Source organism: Nicotiana tomentosiformis, chromosome 2, assembly GCF_000390325.3.
Source record: "Nicotiana tomentosiformis chromosome 2, ASM39032v3, whole genome shotgun sequence".
NCBI lineage: Eukaryota > Viridiplantae > Streptophyta > Magnoliopsida > Solanales > Solanaceae > Nicotiana > Nicotiana tomentosiformis.
In genome coordinates this window covers 64,255,518-64,272,722 of record NC_090813.1, presented here as the reverse complement: position 1 = coordinate 64,272,722, position 17,205 = coordinate 64,255,518, and the positions used below count along the sequence as shown (strand labels likewise).

General features: G+C 38.0%; 2 protein-coding genes across 2 annotated transcripts; one reads left to right on the top strand and one right to left on the bottom strand.

The window, feature by feature from the left end:
* The first annotated feature begins 3,320 nt into the window (after positions 1 to 3,320).
* LOC104117742 (transcription repressor OFP5) lies at positions 3,321 to 4,598 on the top strand. The gene has a single exon (XM_009628826.3). It carries the CDS (start codon positions 3,321 to 3,323, stop codon positions 4,596 to 4,598), a length of 1,278 nt encoding a protein of 425 aa, XP_009627121.1.
* Positions 4,599 to 4,964: 366 nt separating this feature from the next.
* Positions 4,965 to 7,145, bottom strand: LOC104117740 (pentatricopeptide repeat-containing protein At4g18840). The gene has a single exon (XM_009628825.4). The coding sequence runs from the start codon at positions 7,090 to 7,092 to the stop codon at positions 5,440 to 5,442; it is 1,653 nt and encodes a 550-aa protein (XP_009627120.1). The 5' UTR covers positions 7,093 to 7,145; the 3' UTR covers positions 4,965 to 5,439.
* Between the last annotated feature and the right edge of the window lie 10,060 nt (positions 7,146 to 17,205).

The following is a 17,205-nucleotide window of genomic DNA, read 5'->3' as shown; positions in this document are numbered from 1 at the left end:
TATTGCAGTCAAGAAAGGGTGGTCTATTTCTTAATTTGATGTGAGTAATGCCTTTTTACATAGGGAATTATTGGAAGAATTTTATATGAAGTTCCCTGCTGGTTTGTCTTCCCCCATCCCCAACCATGTTTGTCGACTTAAAAATTCTCTTTATGGCTTGAAGCAAACTTCAAGACAATGGTATGCCAGGCTTGCCGGAGCCCTCAGTTTTAAGGGATTCTCTTTCTCTCGAAATGAATACTCCTTATTCTTCAAACAAACAGGGACCCTCATTTATATTATTGCTGTATACATTGATGATATTCTAATTACAGGCGATAATTTTGGTGAATTATCAGATCTTAAAGCATTTCTACATTCTGAGTTTAAAATGAAGGACCTTGGGCCTCTTCACTACTTCTTAGGCATGAAGATTTTAAGGGAGCAGGATGGGATTATAATCACTCAAAGGAAATTTGCTTTCTTCTACACTTGATCCATCTTCCAAATTGGTTGCCAATTCTGGAGCTCCTTTATCTGATGCTTCCCTCTATCGTCGTCATGTCGGCAAGCTTAATTATTTGACCCACACGCTGCCATTCCACTGAAGCAGAGTATCATTCCATGCGTCGATTGGTGACTGAACTCACTTGGTTAACTCGCATACTCACCGATCTATCTTCTCCCCATCCGATTCCAGTTCCAATTTTTTATGATAGCCAAGCGGCCATTTATATTTTTCGGAATCCCGTCTTTCACGAGAGAACCAAACACATTGAACTCGATTGCCATTTTGTCAGGCAACAGTTCCTTTCCGGTCTCATCTTCCTCTCTTTTATTCCCTCAAAACTTCAACTTGCCGATATATTCACCAAACCCTTATCAGGGCTTTCTCACATATCGATTCTTGGCAAGTTGGGGTATCTTCTATCCACTCCAACTTGAGGGAGGATGTTGGAATACATCGATCTCACTCTAACTATTTGATTTCTCAGAAAGGAATTTGTACAGAAGAAGAGAAGAAAGAAGTCAATGAAGAAGAAGAGAAAAAAAGACTGAAGGTCTTAGACAAAACAAATTCGGACAAAACAATGCTAAGACTTGGTCTTAGCCCATCCTTTGAAAAGCCACGTGGCACTATCTCATCCAACAAGCAAAATAATCAAGGATCTAATCTGGACCGTTCAAAGCATGGTCACATTCTAGACCCTTCTCACATGCACACAAAGACCCACATGCTGAAGGAATAATAGTTAGTTATATTGTTAGAATTGAGCTAATAGAAATATGACAAGTGTACATAATTCATAGGCTATTTTTATTTTTTGATTCTTTATAAAATAGTTAATACTTGTATAAATATACAGTCCTCTTGTACAGTAATTTCATTCAGAAATATAAAGAAAATTTCACAATTCACTTTTCAAAATCCTACATGATGAAATACTGTGGATAGTCGTAAGCCTGACTATTCGAAAACACAGATCTTTTGCATAACTAAAAGAGTTTCTCATGACTCAACCATTATTACAGAATTCTTTATGGGTGTACAAAGAAAATCGATAAACCGTACCAAATCAGCAATTCGAGTTAAGCCAGAGAAAAATTCGATTGTGGTTTGATTTGGTTTGATATTGGAGAAAAACCCCGACCATAATTGGTTTGGTTTGGTTTTAACTAAAAAAAGTCAAACCGAAACTAAACCAACCCAATAATATATTAATATAATTTTTAAAAATATTTTATACATAAAATATTTATTGTAATATGATTTATAAATATTTCTTAATTTTTTTTATAATTTTATCTTTTAACATATTATTTAAAATTTGGGCTTAACATTCCTGAATGATATATAAATTTTATAGCACATAAATGTAGTAACTCAAACAAAGTTCAAATCAATACTAATGCTAACAAAAGAAATTCAATTCAACACTAGGAGTCTAGGACTGACAATAGTGTTGGATATCTATTCTTTAGTTTTACATTGGTTTATAATAAAAATACATAACTTAGTTTATCTTTTTCTTTAGTGCTTAGTTATGTAATTAATACTCCTAGTACGTATTAGCTATACTTATTTTAGAATGACCTATATAGTATTTTTAGATTGTGTTAGTTTTTATTATGGCTTATTAATTAGCAGTATTTGCTTTATAAAATTTTATTATCTTTATTGTATATTTTAGTATATTGTTATGACTTATATCATATTATTATGTTATTTTCTTGAAAAATAAATTATATAGTTGTATCTTACTAGGACTAAAGAAATATTTGAAGCACAAGTTAAATATTTTGTGCTATGAAGACTTTACCGGGATAAAAAATCCGAAAATCAGGAAAAAAACTAAAAAATCAGAGAAAAATCGAGATGGAAAAACCTGACTTTGTTGGTTTGGTTTTATGATTTGAAAATCCAACACCATTGGTTTGGTTTGGTAATTGAAAAATCCGAACAAACCCGAACTATGTACACCCCTAATTTCAAAAAAAAAAAAAAAGGAGTTGAAACTATTTTATAATATTAATTTGTGATACGGTCTTTGTCATAATATAATATGATGAATTTAAACACAATTATAACAAACTGGAAATATTACTAACTTCAAACATTTTCGTCAATCCCTGTGAATCCGTTACTTTTTGCATATAACAATTAAAACCTATTACATTGGTATATTAGCGTAATGGAAATCGAATCACACTTGATTGTGTGAAAAGCTCCCACCTATCCTATTAGACGATATGCCTTACTGGTTATAAATATATACATTGTATTGTATTTTCACACCATCTAGTTTAATGATTCAAACCAACATGTAACTATTTATAGCAAGATAATTTGGTAATCTAGAAAAAGAAAAAAAAAAAGCAAATAACCTACTATGATGTTGTGTAAAAAAATTGGCACTGTGGATGTATATAAGTGGTAGAAAATAAAAGACAAAAAGTAAAAAGGATACATGGGTAATGACTTTAGGTAGGAGACCAAGTGAATTTGGTCCCTTCAAGATAGAACAGCAATTCTGCAAAAGCTTCTTCAAGGTACAAATACTAGAAAGTAGGAAGAAGTGGGTAAGTGGTCACAAGATTTCCAAATGGCGGGCCTTTCTTTTGAACTAAATAGTGCAATACAATTTCTAAAAGCAAACACACAACCTAAAAAAGTGCACACCTTCCTCCAACATGAATCCCACGTCTCTATTTAACAGCCTAACTGTCCCCCTTAACTGCTTCTACTGCACTTCTTTTTGCCTCTGCAAACTTCCAAGCAAACTCCAACAAAGACCATTTAGCATATTTCCAAAATTTCCATTTTTTGGTGCTTTGAAAAAATGAAGTGGGGAAAAAAGAAACCTTCAACTTCATTGATCAATCATGTTTTCCCTGTTTCTTGGCTGTCAAAATTCAAGCAAAAGAAGAATGGCAACACTGAGCATCAAGAAGCAGCAAAAATGAAGCACAAGGGCAAGGTGAATTTGACTTCTTTGACTTCGCCGACGACGAATGTTAGCTTGAAAGAAGGCAGATTCTATGGTGGAGATGATGATGATGATCCTTATTGGAGGCTTTCTTTTACTGAAGACAGATTTGAAGCTCATCCTCAGAATCAACAAATTCAGAACCCACTCTGGAATGGTTCTTATGATGAATGTGATCAAGTTTCAGCTTGGAATTCCAAGATTCTTTTGGCAGAAGAGAATCACGAGTTCAATAATATGGTTTCAAGAAAGATAGCGGAAAAGCACAAGAAAATGTGGATTGCACAGAAAGAAGCAGAATTCAGCAACAGAAAGAGGAATGCTATCAAAGATGAGAAGTTGAGGAAACTGAGTAGAAAAGCTCTGGAGGAGAGAATAGCAGAAAATGCGAAAGAACCTGATCAAGAAGAAGAAAGAGCAACAGAGATGATAGAGAAAGATATATTCGAAATAGAGCCGGAGAATGAGAAGGTAATGCAAAAGAGGAAGGAGAAATCAAGAGCCTATTGTACAAGAAAGACGAGGAGTGTGACTGATTCCAGTCAGAATACAGTCAAGGAAACTTACATGTTTGAATCTCTGAATCTAGAGGACGAAGCTGATGAATTGTCTGAAGAAGAATTTGAATCAGAATGCCTAGAGATGAAAGACAAGAAGATCAAAGACGTGTCAGAGAAAAGTGAATATCAGCAGAGAAAATCAGTGTACATAAACCAGAAGAGAAGACGAAAACATGGTGTTAAAATTAGAGCATATTCACCAAGAACAACAGCCAAGATAGAATGCAGAATCAAAGCTCTTGAAGACATGAAGAAAGCAAAGATGAAGATGAGACAAGAGACAAAATCGGGTGGAGACAGGACAGTTTTCGATAGCTATGCTGTTGTGAAGAGTTCATTTGACCCTTTCAGGGACTTCAGAGAGTCGATGCTTGAGATGATAACACAGAGAGGGATAAAAAACTCAGAGGAGCTTGAAGAGTTATTGGCTTGTTATCTGACACTGAATTGCGATGAATACCATGATCTCATTATCAAGGTCTTTCGACAAGTATGGTTTGAGCTGAACCAGGTCAATATTGGAGCAGGATTGCAGAATTGCTGTTGTTCTGAAAATGTAAATAAGTTATAGGTTTTGTCCTCTCTTAGGAGAATGCTTATTGTTTTTTAATTATTACTATGTCTTTAATACTAAAATGAGGAAAAACGAATTAGAATTACAGGCTTTGCATTCTGAAATTTGCAAAGAGCAATCAAGCGTGATAGTTTTTATATTTGCCAGGGCAATGAACACAATAGTTCATTGTCCATAAGACAATTTAGCTCCTTTTACTGGAATTAACAAGGAGTTTAATTGCGACTAGAATCTGGCAGCCAGAATTCCATCTGTATCTGGATACCAATGCATTAACTAATGGATAAGAAATTTATCCCAAAAAAAGACATCTAAATGATAAGAAATACTTATACATTATGAACCGAAGAGAATCATGCAAAGGAATAATAAACTTTACTTCGAGATCCGTTATATTTATAATAGAGGTTTTTGATTGCTGCTTCTAATACAGTTCAGGATAGCTGCTTGTTATATAGTTCACAACAAACTGTTTGCTTCTGCTACACTAGAAAGCTATTTCTACCAATATAAGCAAATGTTTTGGTCTGTATAAAGAAGATAAACTCTATCCTTTTTAACAGTTTGCATCATCTGTGCTTCCTAAGGTCTTGCCACCACTCAAGTCTACATACTATAATTTCCATCTGGCAGCCTGAGAAGTACAAGAGAGTATTAAAGAAATCGCCTGCAGTGTAGTAGAAGCAGGTCAGCAAAATTTTAGTACCACAGTATGACAGGAGTAACAAGCACTCACGACAAATGGAAGATTCAGCTTCCTCTGAAGCCCAGATGCAGCGCTTATAGAGCTATTACTATTTTAGATTGATGGCCTTGTCCAAGAAGTCTTTTGTCCAAGTTAGAATATTATCCCTTCACCAGCCAAGAACTCGTGAACAACTCCATCCACTTCAATCATGCTACAACCGGGCTCTTTAGTCACTCCCTCACTTCTCATCTTCCTCCGCACTTCTCTAACATCATCCCATCTCCCCATAGATGCAAGGACATTTGATAGTTGAACATAACCAGCACTATCGTGAGGATCAAGCTCTAAAAGTTTGGTAGCAATGCGCTCTGCCAATTCAACATCATTGTGGCTTCTGGAAGCACTCAAGAGGGACTCCCAAATAGCAGGAGCTTCTTTCACTGGCAATCTGCTCAAGAGCTCTTCAGCCTCCTCTAATAATCCAAACCGACCAAGTAAATCAACCATACAACCATAATGCACGAGCGTAGGCTGAATCCTATATTCACTAATCATGAGATCAAACATCCTGCGTCCCTCGCTTAATAAGCCCCCTTGACTGCAAGTAGACAAAACGCTTACAAAAGTGACCTCGTTAGGCTTGATACCATCAGCAATGAGTTCATTGAAAGTCTCTAATGCATCATCCAAAAACCCATGGTTGCTTAACCCTGCAATCATTGCATTCCAAGTACTAATATCTTTTCTCAAAGTACCATTAAACACTTCCAAAGCTTTCTCAATACATCCACATTTGCAATACATATCCACAAGAGCAGTAGCAAGAAAATCATGAACCTGAATCCCGTACCTCTCAATATACGCATGAACCCACTTTCCCTGGCTCAAAGATCCAACACCAGCACAAGCAGACAGCACATTCACAAGTGTACAATTATCAGGCTTCACTTTAGCTCTCAGCATATCCTCAAAAAGAGCCAAAACTTCGGCAAACTTATCAGCCTTAGTATAGCCAGTAATCATAACATTCCAAGAAACAACATCTTTATCCGACATTTCATCAAACACCTTCCTTGCTTCATCCACCAATCCAACATTCACATACCCAGAAATCATAAAGTTCCAAGACTCTACATTCTTCACAGGCATTTCATCAAACAACTCTCGCGCCAACTCAAACAACCCCCTTTCGGCAAAAACACTCAACAACCCGTTCCACGCTATAACATCATCTTCAACCAACCCATCAATCATACCACGCGAAACTCCAAAACACCCACATTTCGCATACATATGAATTAAAGTGTTATGCACATACTCATCTTCCTCAAGCCCTATTTTTGTCACTAACCCGTGAACTTGTTGACCTTGTTTAGCATTTCCTATAGTAGCACAAGCTTTTACAATGAATGTAAAAGTGTACTTATCAGGGAAAATTTTATGTACAGCATTTAACAGTTTGAGGAAGATTATGAGTGAAAGTTGCGGGAAAGAGCTAGTAGAATAAGCACGGATGATAGTGTTGTAGGTATATGAGTTAGGTTCTTCGATGTGAGTGAAAATGGAGAGAGCATATGAAAGGGTGTCTGCGGAGGAAGAAGTGGGAAGTGTAGTGGCTTTGGTTAAGAGGCGGCTAGCGGCAAAAGGGTTACGAAAGAGGCCAGTTTTGAGCAGGAAAGCGTGAGACTGGTGGAGTTCAGAAATGGAATTGGCCGTTTCTATGAAGGAAAAGATTGGTTCTGGAGATAAAGTTGCCGCCATTGACATTGTGTTTCCAATTTTGGTAATTGGTACGAGGAGCATGTGTTTGATACTACTACTACTACTAGTATTTTGTTTTGCCTACAACCGAAGAGAGACTAATCATAGTTTACGCTTTTAGACTTTTTACTTGTGTAAGCAGTCACACCTCTTTTTTCGTGAGCGAGATTATTTATTTAATCAGAGTCATCACTTGAAATAATTTATGGTGTCCCAAGTCACCAGTTTATTTTAAAATCTCAAATCGAGTAAATTAACTCTTATTTATGGTCCGCGAACACAGAAGACCGGGTAAAGAATTTTGTTAACCCGGGAGAAGGTGTGAGGTACTCCCGAGTTCCGTGGTTTTAGCACGGTCGCTCAACTATTAATAATTGGCCTAATTATCTCATTTATTACATGTTCAAAACATATTGTGCTTTTTAGCTTTCTGACCGCTTTTAATAGAATTTTAATTACTTTTGGGATTCGAATCGGGGATTACGTATCATAACTATGTCACGGGAACCGTACCCATAGTCACGATGATTTATTTAAATGCGCTTAAAGCAAACTACGTGTATTCATGGTTTGATTATCCTAAAGTTCGAGATTGCGTGTGAGGTTCAAACGTTATGGAGATACACTGTGGGTGTCAGACCATTCGTTTCTAAGTATTCTAAACTACTCGAGATGGCATTTAATTTCCAGAAGCAAACAGTATAATGAATTATAAACCAATATGTTATCAACTCAATTTAATTCATGAGATAATTGGCAGCCAGCCAGGAAAATGATTGAACTTAATTCAAATTTATAACAGTAGTACATTCTAAATTTACAACACTAGTACTACGACTACACTAGCTTGAACAAGATACACGATCTGGGCCAAATTATTGGGTTCAATACCCTAGGCCCAACGGCCTGAGGTCCAGACTCGTTAAATGACTTCCAGTTGAGCCAAGTTACAAGTTTCGCCCATTTATGTAAACCCCTGTTGAGACAAAATCTGAAGAAGAAAACATAGAACCTCATACGTTCAAATTTAGAATCATGTGTAAAGCTAAATTGGAGATTAAGTTTACAAATATAGCCTACTCCATAGCTGTTAATTACAGTAGTTGAATTCATGAATTATTACATAACCATTTCAAACTGATCTTATACAAATCGTTCATCAGCAAGTAATCTTCAAACAAGGATGGTCAATGAACTTCACTTTAACTCATACGAACTTCTATGGCTAACCAGTGAAACCTGAAGCTGTTAAAGATATGAAAAAACTATGAAATCCATACGCTATGTACTTCTGCAATTAAAAGTGTTGTATTGGCTCCTTCAGAGATGACTCTGACCAACTCGTGGTCAAATCCATCCATGCCGCCACATCTTAATACCATTTTTGAACATAAATCATTAGTTAGACAATAACAAGCTATAGAAGATGATGAACTGATTAATACACCATTTTTAACAAACTAAAATAGTTTCAACAGACAAAAATCAACCAAGGAGGAACACTAAACAGTTTAGAACATACTAGACAACCAATTCAAGTGAGCAGAAGCTAAGTGTAAACATGACACGAATATAGCAAGTGTTACTCATATCAGTAGATGGAGAATGATAAATGAAAATTTACATACCTAGCAGCAGAATCAAATAAAACAGAAAATAAGCCTCTGAAAACTGGAAAAAGAGCAGTAGCAAGAACAAATGCAGCATGCAGGGAAGTAGCAAGAACAAAACCAGAATCAACCTTGAATTTAGCTCAAAATTTAACTTGAGAAAGATCAGAATTTTGATGAATAGCACCCAATAAGACCTCTGAAATCTTTATATGAGAGAAATTAAGCTTATAAAAGAAAAGAAAAGGAAAATCTAAGGTAAATTCTGGTGTGTATTTGAGAGGAGTGATTCTGAGTATTAACCTCTGTGTGTGAGGAAGTGTGAGTGAAAGAGTGAGAGTGAGCAGCAAGGTTTTTGGTTCTCAAAGGGGGAGGAAGTCTGTTCGATTTTTTTGGAGAAGAAGAATTGGAAGGCGAGGTTTTACTTATGGGATCAGAGGGTCTGGTCGGAGTTGATGGAGAGGTGAGGCGCCGCTGTCAGGGTTCGTCTATGGGAGGGGAGGGTCCGTTTTGTTCCCTTATTCTCTGTCTCTCCGAGAGGAGTGAAATTTGGTTTCTTTTAATGAGTGGGGAAGGGGCATTGAGCCGGTTGCTGGGGTGGATTTTGAAAGACTGGGCTGCTGGTCAACTGGCCCGATTTGAAAACAAGGCAAATAGCCTTTTCTTTCCTTTCTTTTCATTTTCAAGAATAGCCAATTTATTTAACACTCCTAATTCCAACTAATTTGTAAAATTAACCTAATGACCTATTTTTCTAACGATTAACTAATTTATTTAGCTAACAAATGCATGTAAAGTTACTAATGTATTTTTGGTATTTTTAGTATTTTACATATGCAATTAAAATCTAAAAATGTAAAAATTCAAAATATTTTTGTATTTTCTTTAGGATTTAAAATGCAACTTAAAAATGCATCAAACATGAATACGTACAAAGCAAACTAAGTAAAAATATAGAAAAATAATTTAAAGCTATTTTTTGAATTTTTTAGGAGTAATTTTATATTAGGGCAAAAATTAGGTGCTCACAGCTGCTCCTCTTTGCTCGGAAACATGAATAGTTTTTGGGCAAAGATAAAGTGAGCAATTACGAGTAATTTTTACCCGTTTGAATACTCCATGGGAAGCATTTTTTAAAAAGTTTGACCGAACCTTGCTTCGGAGGTTGCCTACATATCCTTGGCTATAAAGGAATCAGGTCAGTGTAGTTCTGGAAGTTTAGGTAGTTGGGACTACCAGGAAGCTGTTATTTCACTGCTATTGGTGTTGTTGCTGCTTGCTGAGCTTTTTATTACACCAAAGTCAAAAATGAAAAAGACTAACTAAGCCTATCAACTATGAATTACAAGATTCCTATTTATAAGTCTTCTGAAGCTTGATCTTGAGTCTTGGCTGGTTCTTCATACAAACTCTGATCTGAATCTTGATGCTTGTTATCTGCAGGGGCTAGTTCATTCTTCTATGGCTTCTTCGGATCAAAACGGGAAATGCAATACTCGTGACTGCAGTCCTGTCTTGAGCAGTCCACATCTTTTCATTTGCTTCTGCATTTTGGATTCACTTCTTTTTTGTTTTCTTTTATTCTGAATTGAGATTTCTTATTTTTGTCATCTCGAACCCTGTGCCTCGAGGTAAAACCTACTCAGATACCAAAACAAATAAACGAACAAAATTTTTCTGCCCCAATTTGCACTAGGAAAATTTTGTGAGTTATTGTAACAAAATTATGAACTACCTATTTATTGAAAGCAATAAAAGATCGAGAAGGGTGTACCCTAAAAAGATCATGATGATGATTTTTTTTTTGGGATGGTGTTTCTTTTTGGTCAAAATGATGCCTCAACTCAGGATTGGTGCACCTTATGCTGGGAAATATCAACTAGGGAGTGGAGACCCTATGTTGGAAAAGAGACTAGGGAGTGGAGACGTATGTCTAAAAATAAAAATCAACTAGGGAGTGGAGACCTTATGTTGGAAAAGAGACTAGGGAGTGGAGACCCTATATCTAAAATAAAATCAACTAGGGAGTGGAGAACTTATGTTGGAAAAACGACTAGGGAGTGGAGACCCTATGTCTAAATTAAAATCAACTAGGGAGTGGAGACCTTATGTTGGAAAAGAGACTAGGGAGTGGACACCCTATGTCTAAAAATATCAACTAGGGAGTGGAGACCCTATGTTGGAAAAGCGACTAGGGAGTGGAGACCCTATGTCTAAAAAAATATCAACTAGGGAGTGGAGACCCTATATTGGAAAAGCGACTAGGGAGTGGATACCCTATGTCTAAAAAATTATCAACTAGGGAGTGGAGACCCTATGGTTGAAAAGCGACTAGAGAGTGGAGACCCTATGTTGGAAAATCGACTAGGGAGTGGAGACCCTATGTCTAAAATAAAATCAACTAGGGAGTGGAGACCCTATGTTGGAAAAGAGACTTGGGAGTGGAGACCCTATGTCTAAAAATTATCAACTAGGGAGTGGAGACCCTATGTTGGAAAAGCGACTAGAGCGTGGAGACCCTATGTCTAAAAATATCAACTAGGGAGTGGAGACCCTATGTCTAGAAATCATCAACTAGGGAGTGGAGACCCTATGTTGGAAAAACGACTATCGAGTGGAGACCCTATGTCTAAAATAAACATCAACTAGGGAGTGGAGACCCTATGTTGGAAAAGAGACTAGGGAGTGGAGACCCTATGTCTAAAATAAACATCAACTAGGGAGTGGAGACTCTATGTTGGAAAAGAGAAAAGGGAGTGGAGACCCTATGTCTAAAATAACTTCAACTAGGGAGTGGAGACCCTATGTTAAAAAAGTGACTAGGGAATGGAGACCCTATGTCTAAAATTAACATCAACCAGAGAATGGAGACCCTATGTTAGAAAAGCGACTATGGAGTGGAGACCCTTTGTCAAAAAATCATCAACTAGGGAGTGGAGACCCTATGTTGGAAAAGTAGACTAGGGAGTGGAGACCCTGTGTCTATAAAATATCAACTAGGGAGTGGAGACCCTATGTTGGAAAATGCAGCTAGGGATTGGAGACGCTATACTACCATGATTTCGAACTTTCTTCCTTTTTTTTTTTTTTTGTTTTTAAGAGAATGAGTAAAATGTGGGAAAGAACTCGGAGAAAACTTCCCTTTTTGCGTTGTTGTTGTTGCTGCAAAGCTATTTTAGTCTCCGCGCGGTTTCTTTTTGGTTGCACCCGCTTTTTGCAAGGTTACTTTTGGATTGTACCTCTTTCTTGCAAGGTTGCTTTGGATTGCACCTGTTTCCTATGGTTCAAACAAAGAACAATTGTCAGTTTGAAACGATGGTTGGTTTTGCGGCCTTGATTTTTTCAATCACTTGTTCTCGGCCTGGTTCCTTTGGTGATACTTTCAACTGCAACTTGTTGTTTCTTGAAGACCGATTTCATTTCTATCCCCGAAAAACCTTTGGCTTTTCCAAACATTTCCATGACGGATGGTCGTGTGGGACTCAACCTTTTTCGACTTTATTTTGCCTTTATAGGCCTTTCACTTCTGACTTGTCTTTCTTCCAATTTTAATTTCAGAGCATTTGGGCCGGTTTAGAGATGGGCTAGGGAGTGGAGACCTATGTCTAAAAATAAAAATCAACTAGGGAGTAGAGACCCTATGTTGGAAAAGAGACTAGGGAGTGGAGACCCTATGTCTAAAATAAAATCAACTAGGGAGTGGAGACCCTATGTTGGAAAAGAGACTAGGGAGTAGAGACCCTTTGTCTAAAATAAAATCAACTAGGGAGTGAAGACCCTATGTTGGAAAAGCGACTAGGGAGTGGAGACCCTATGTCTAAAATACAAATCAACTAGGGAGTGGAGACCCTATGTTGAAAAAGCGACTCGGGAGTGGAGACCCTATATCTAAAATAAAATCAACTAGGGAGTGGAGACCCTATGTTGGAAAAGCGACTAGGGAGTGGAGACCCTATATATAAAAATAAAATCAACTAAGGAGTGGACACCCTATGTCTAAAAACATCAACTAGGGAGTGGAGACCCTACGTTGGAAAAGCGACTAGGGATTGGAGACCCTATGTCTAAAATAAAATTAACTAGGGAGTGAAGACCCTATGTTGGAAAAACGACTAGGGAGTGGAGACCCTATGTCTAAAATATCATCAACTAGGGAGTCGAGACCTTATGTTAGAAAAGCGACTAGGGAGTGGAGACCCTATGTCTAAAATATCATCAACTAGGGAGTGAAAACCCTATGTTGGAAAAGCAACTAGGGAGTGGAGACCTTATGTCTAAAATAAAATCAACTAGGGAGTGGAGACCCTATGTCTAAAAATAAAATTAACAAGGGAGTGGAGACCCTATGTTGAAAAAGCGACTAGGGAGTTGTCAAAAATAAAGTTAACTAGGGAGTGGAGACCCTATGTTGGAAAAGCGACTAGGGAGTGGAGACCCTATGTCTAAAATAAAATCAACTAGGGAGTGAAGACCCTATGTTGGAAAAACGACTAGGGAGTGGAGACCCTATGTCTAAAATGTCATCAACTAGGGAGTCGAGACCCTTTGTTAGAAAAGAGACTAGGGAGTGGAGATCCTATGTCTAAAATATCATCAACTAGGAAGTGGAGACCCTATGTTGGAAAAGCGACTATGGAGTGGAGACCCTATGTCTAAAATAAAATCAACTAGGGAGTGGAGACCCTATGTTGGAAAAGAGACTTGGGAGTGGAGACCCTATGTCTAAAAATCATCAACTAGGGAGTGGAGACCCTATGTTGGAAAAGCGACTAGAGCGTGGAGACCCTATGTCTAAAAATATCAACTAGGGAGTGGAGACCCTATGTTGGAAAAGCGACTAGGGAGTGGAGACCCTATGTCTAGAAATCATCAACTAGGGAGTGGAGACCCTATGTTGGAAAAACGACTATCGAGTGGAGACCCTATGTCTAAAATAAACATCAACTAGGGAGTGGAGACCCTATGTTGGAAAAGAGACTAGGGAGTGGAGACCCTATGTCTAAAATAAACATCAACTAGGGAGTGGAGACTCTATGTTGGAAAAGAGAAAAGGGAGTGGAGACCCTATGTCTAAAATAACTTCAACTAGGGAGTGGAGACCCTATGTTAAAAAAGTGACTAGGGAGTGGAGACCCTATGTCTAAAATAAACATCAACCAGAGAATGGAGACCCTATGTTAGAAAAGCGACTATGGAGTGGAGACCCTTTGTCAAAAAATCATCAACTAGGGAGTGGAGACCCAATGTTGGAAAAGTAGACTAGGGAGTGGAGACCCTGTGTCTATAAAACATCAACTAGGGAGTGGAGACCCTATGTTGGAAAATGCAGCTAGGGATTGGAGACCCTATGTTGGAAAAGCGACTAGGGAGTAGAGACCCTATGTATAAAAATAAAATTAACTAGGGAGTGGAGACCCTATGTTGGAAAAGCGACTAGGGAGTAGAGACCTTATGTCAAAAATAAAATTAACTAGGGAGTGGAGACCCTATGTTAGAAAAGCGACTAGGGATTGGAGACCCTATGTCTAAAATAAAATCAACTAGGGAGTGAAGACCCTATGTTGGAAAAACGACTAGGGAGTGGAGACCCTATGTCTAAAATATCATCAACTAGTGAGTCGAGACCCTATGTTAGAAAAGCGACTAGGGAGTGGAGACCCTATGTCTAAAATATCATCAACTAGGGAGTGAAGACCATATGTTGGAAAAGCAACTAGGGAGTGGAGACCCTATGTCTAAAATAAAATCAACTAGGGAGTGAAGACCCTATGTTGGAAAAGAGACTAGGGAGTGGAGACCCTATGCCTAAAAATCATCAACTAGGGAGTGGAGACCCTATGCTGGAAAAGCGACTAGGGAGTGGAGACCCTATGTCTAAAAATAAAATTAACTAGGGAGTGGAGACCCTATGTTGGAAAAGCGACTAGGGAGTTGTCAAAAATAAAATTAACTAGGGAGTGGAGACCCTATGTTGGAAAAGCGACTAGGGAGTGGAGACCCTATGTCTAAAATAAAATAACCTAGGGAGTGAAGACCCTATGTTGGAAAAACGACTAGGGAGTGGAGACCCTATGTCTAAAATATCATCAACTAGGGAGTCGAGACCCTTTGTTAGAAAAACGACTAGGGAGTGGAGATCCTATGTCTAAAATATCATCAACTAGGGAGTGGAGACCCTATGTTGGAAAAGCGACTATGGAGTGGAGACCCTATGTCTAAAATAAAATCAACTAGGTAGTGGAGACCCTATTTTGGAAAATAGACTAGGGAGTGGAGACCCTATGTCTAAAAATCATCAACTAGGGAGTGGAGACCCTATGTTAGAAAAGCGACTAGAGAGTGGAGACCCTATGTCTAAAAATATCAACTAGGGAGTGGAGACCCTATGTTGGTAAAGCGAATAGGGAGTGGAGACCCTATGTCTGAAAATCATCAACTAGGGAGTGGAGACCCTATGTTGGAAAAACGACTAGGGAGTGGAGACCCTATGTCTAAAAATCATCAACTAGGGAGTGAAGACCCTATGTTGGAAAAACGACTAGGGAGTGGTGTCGCGCCCCTTTCTTTCTCGCGAAATCGGGCTTCGACACGTGACAACTTCTTTTAAAGGAAGGGGTGTTAAAAGAGAGAGTCGCCACCTAACGGATTTAAGGTGCGTTAGGGAACCTATTTGCAGATAACTCTGGTTTAACCAGTTGCGTCACCAAAGATCGGGTAAGGGCTCAAATTACCTTGAGGAGAAAGTGGTAGGCACTCCTCGAGGTCCACAATGGTGGGTCCTGGCCGAACTCGAATTATATGATTTAGTCTAAGCAAGGAGAAGAGACAAAATTGGGCAAATAAAATAGAATGATTGACTTTAAAACAAAGGTAGGGGTCCTAAATCTTTTTAGCCTAAAGGATCACCCCGTGTAACATAAATAATACTTCGTAACTCCCTCAAGATGGGGTGTTACTCATATTATTCAGCGGGCACAGACTATCATCTCCTGCTACCCGATTACTATCTTTAAGTTGTTTACCTAAAGCACACTAGTTAATTCTAGTCGTACTCTATGCGTGCGCTACCTGTCCCATGCCTATGGTCCAGGAGGCATTTGGACCTCTATTTCAGGATGGTTCTAATCTTTAAATTAGGTTGCTCAAAATAGAAAATACTAGGCGACAAGCAAAACATTTAGGACTTTCATGTATAGGCAAACAAGGGCTCAAGTTGCCTCCGCACTTAGGCAACAAATGCACGCGAACTAACTAACATTGACAGTTGTAGATTTTAATAAGTTAAGGTCGCAGAACCCTATAGGTAGGATCTCTATGTGATTCTGGATTTTATAAGCGAGTAACTTCATGTGTAAAAGCCTTTCTTTTAATACAATTTCTAAAACATGTATAGTTGCCTACTGATTATAAGTATAAGAGATTAAACCTATAGGCATGATTTCTAGGCGATTCGAGCAATAACTAACAATGGTATTCACAAGAATATGTTCAGAATTGCTTAATCGAGTCCTATAGGCATGATTTCTAATAATGGTTAAAAGAAACGAGCAGGACAATAATCAAGACTGATTTAGACCCTATAGACATGATTTTTATAATTAAAACTGATTTTCTTAGATCCTATAGGCATGGCATCTAATTTGTAGATTAAGCCGTATGTAAACAGAATCCTATGCGCACATTGATATATTAATCATTTAATACCCTATAGGCATGGTTTCTAACAGGTTAAAGTAGAACATATTTGGACCAAATAGAGAACCTATAGGCAAGATTTCTAACACACATTTGAGCAAGATAGGATACTTATAGGCAAGATTTCTATAATAACTGAAAAGTAACACATTTTGAGCAAAATAGAATACCTATAGGCATGATCTCTAACATATGACAGCGGAACATGTTTGAACATAATAACACATTTGATTTAAGTGATGAATATATAAGCAGGATTTCTACCCATCTCAATGCAAGTGTAAGATAAATCCCTTTTCCCAATTTTACTAATACCCCAAAATGTTATTACAATAATTATTACAAACCCAGAATGAATAGCATGAATTACATAGGAGAATAACTATAGGGAGCCTACAGCAGGCCCAAAATACACCTGGACAGGCCTGGCCTTTACAACAGTATCCAAGTTACACACTCATAGACATACATTAGCCAGGAATTGAATGATTCACCCAGTGAGCACAAGATATAGTTGACCATATAGAACTAAGGCCCTAGTGTGTCAGAGTTCCCAAGGGCTTCAAGAACCCAGGGCAGTGCTCACACCAGGGTGGTTAACAAGAATAGTTCAGAAGAGGTATTAGGGACCAAATCCTAGTGTGTAAAAGTTCACAAGAGTCTCAATTGGACCCTGAGGAGTGCTCACACTAGGGAGGTCAAAGGACAGAACCTAAGTAGCCTTGGATTTCAACCGGCTAAGAATAAGAACTCAAAGAGACCAAGTAGTAAAGGAATAGACTGAGGTTAGGGGACAACACTGAGGGATACAAACATATTCAAGTTGAGCACATAAAAATAGTAATAGAAC

What these genes read in the sequence shown, in the direction of transcription:
- LOC104117742 (XM_009628826.3), top strand. Translation starts at nt 3,321, where the DNA reads ATGAAGTGGGGAAAAAAGAAACCTTCAACTTCATTGATCAATCATGTT.
- LOC104117740 (XM_009628825.4), bottom strand. Translation starts at nt 7,092, where the DNA reads ATGCTCCTCGTACCAATTACCAAAATTGGAAACACAATGTCAATGGCG.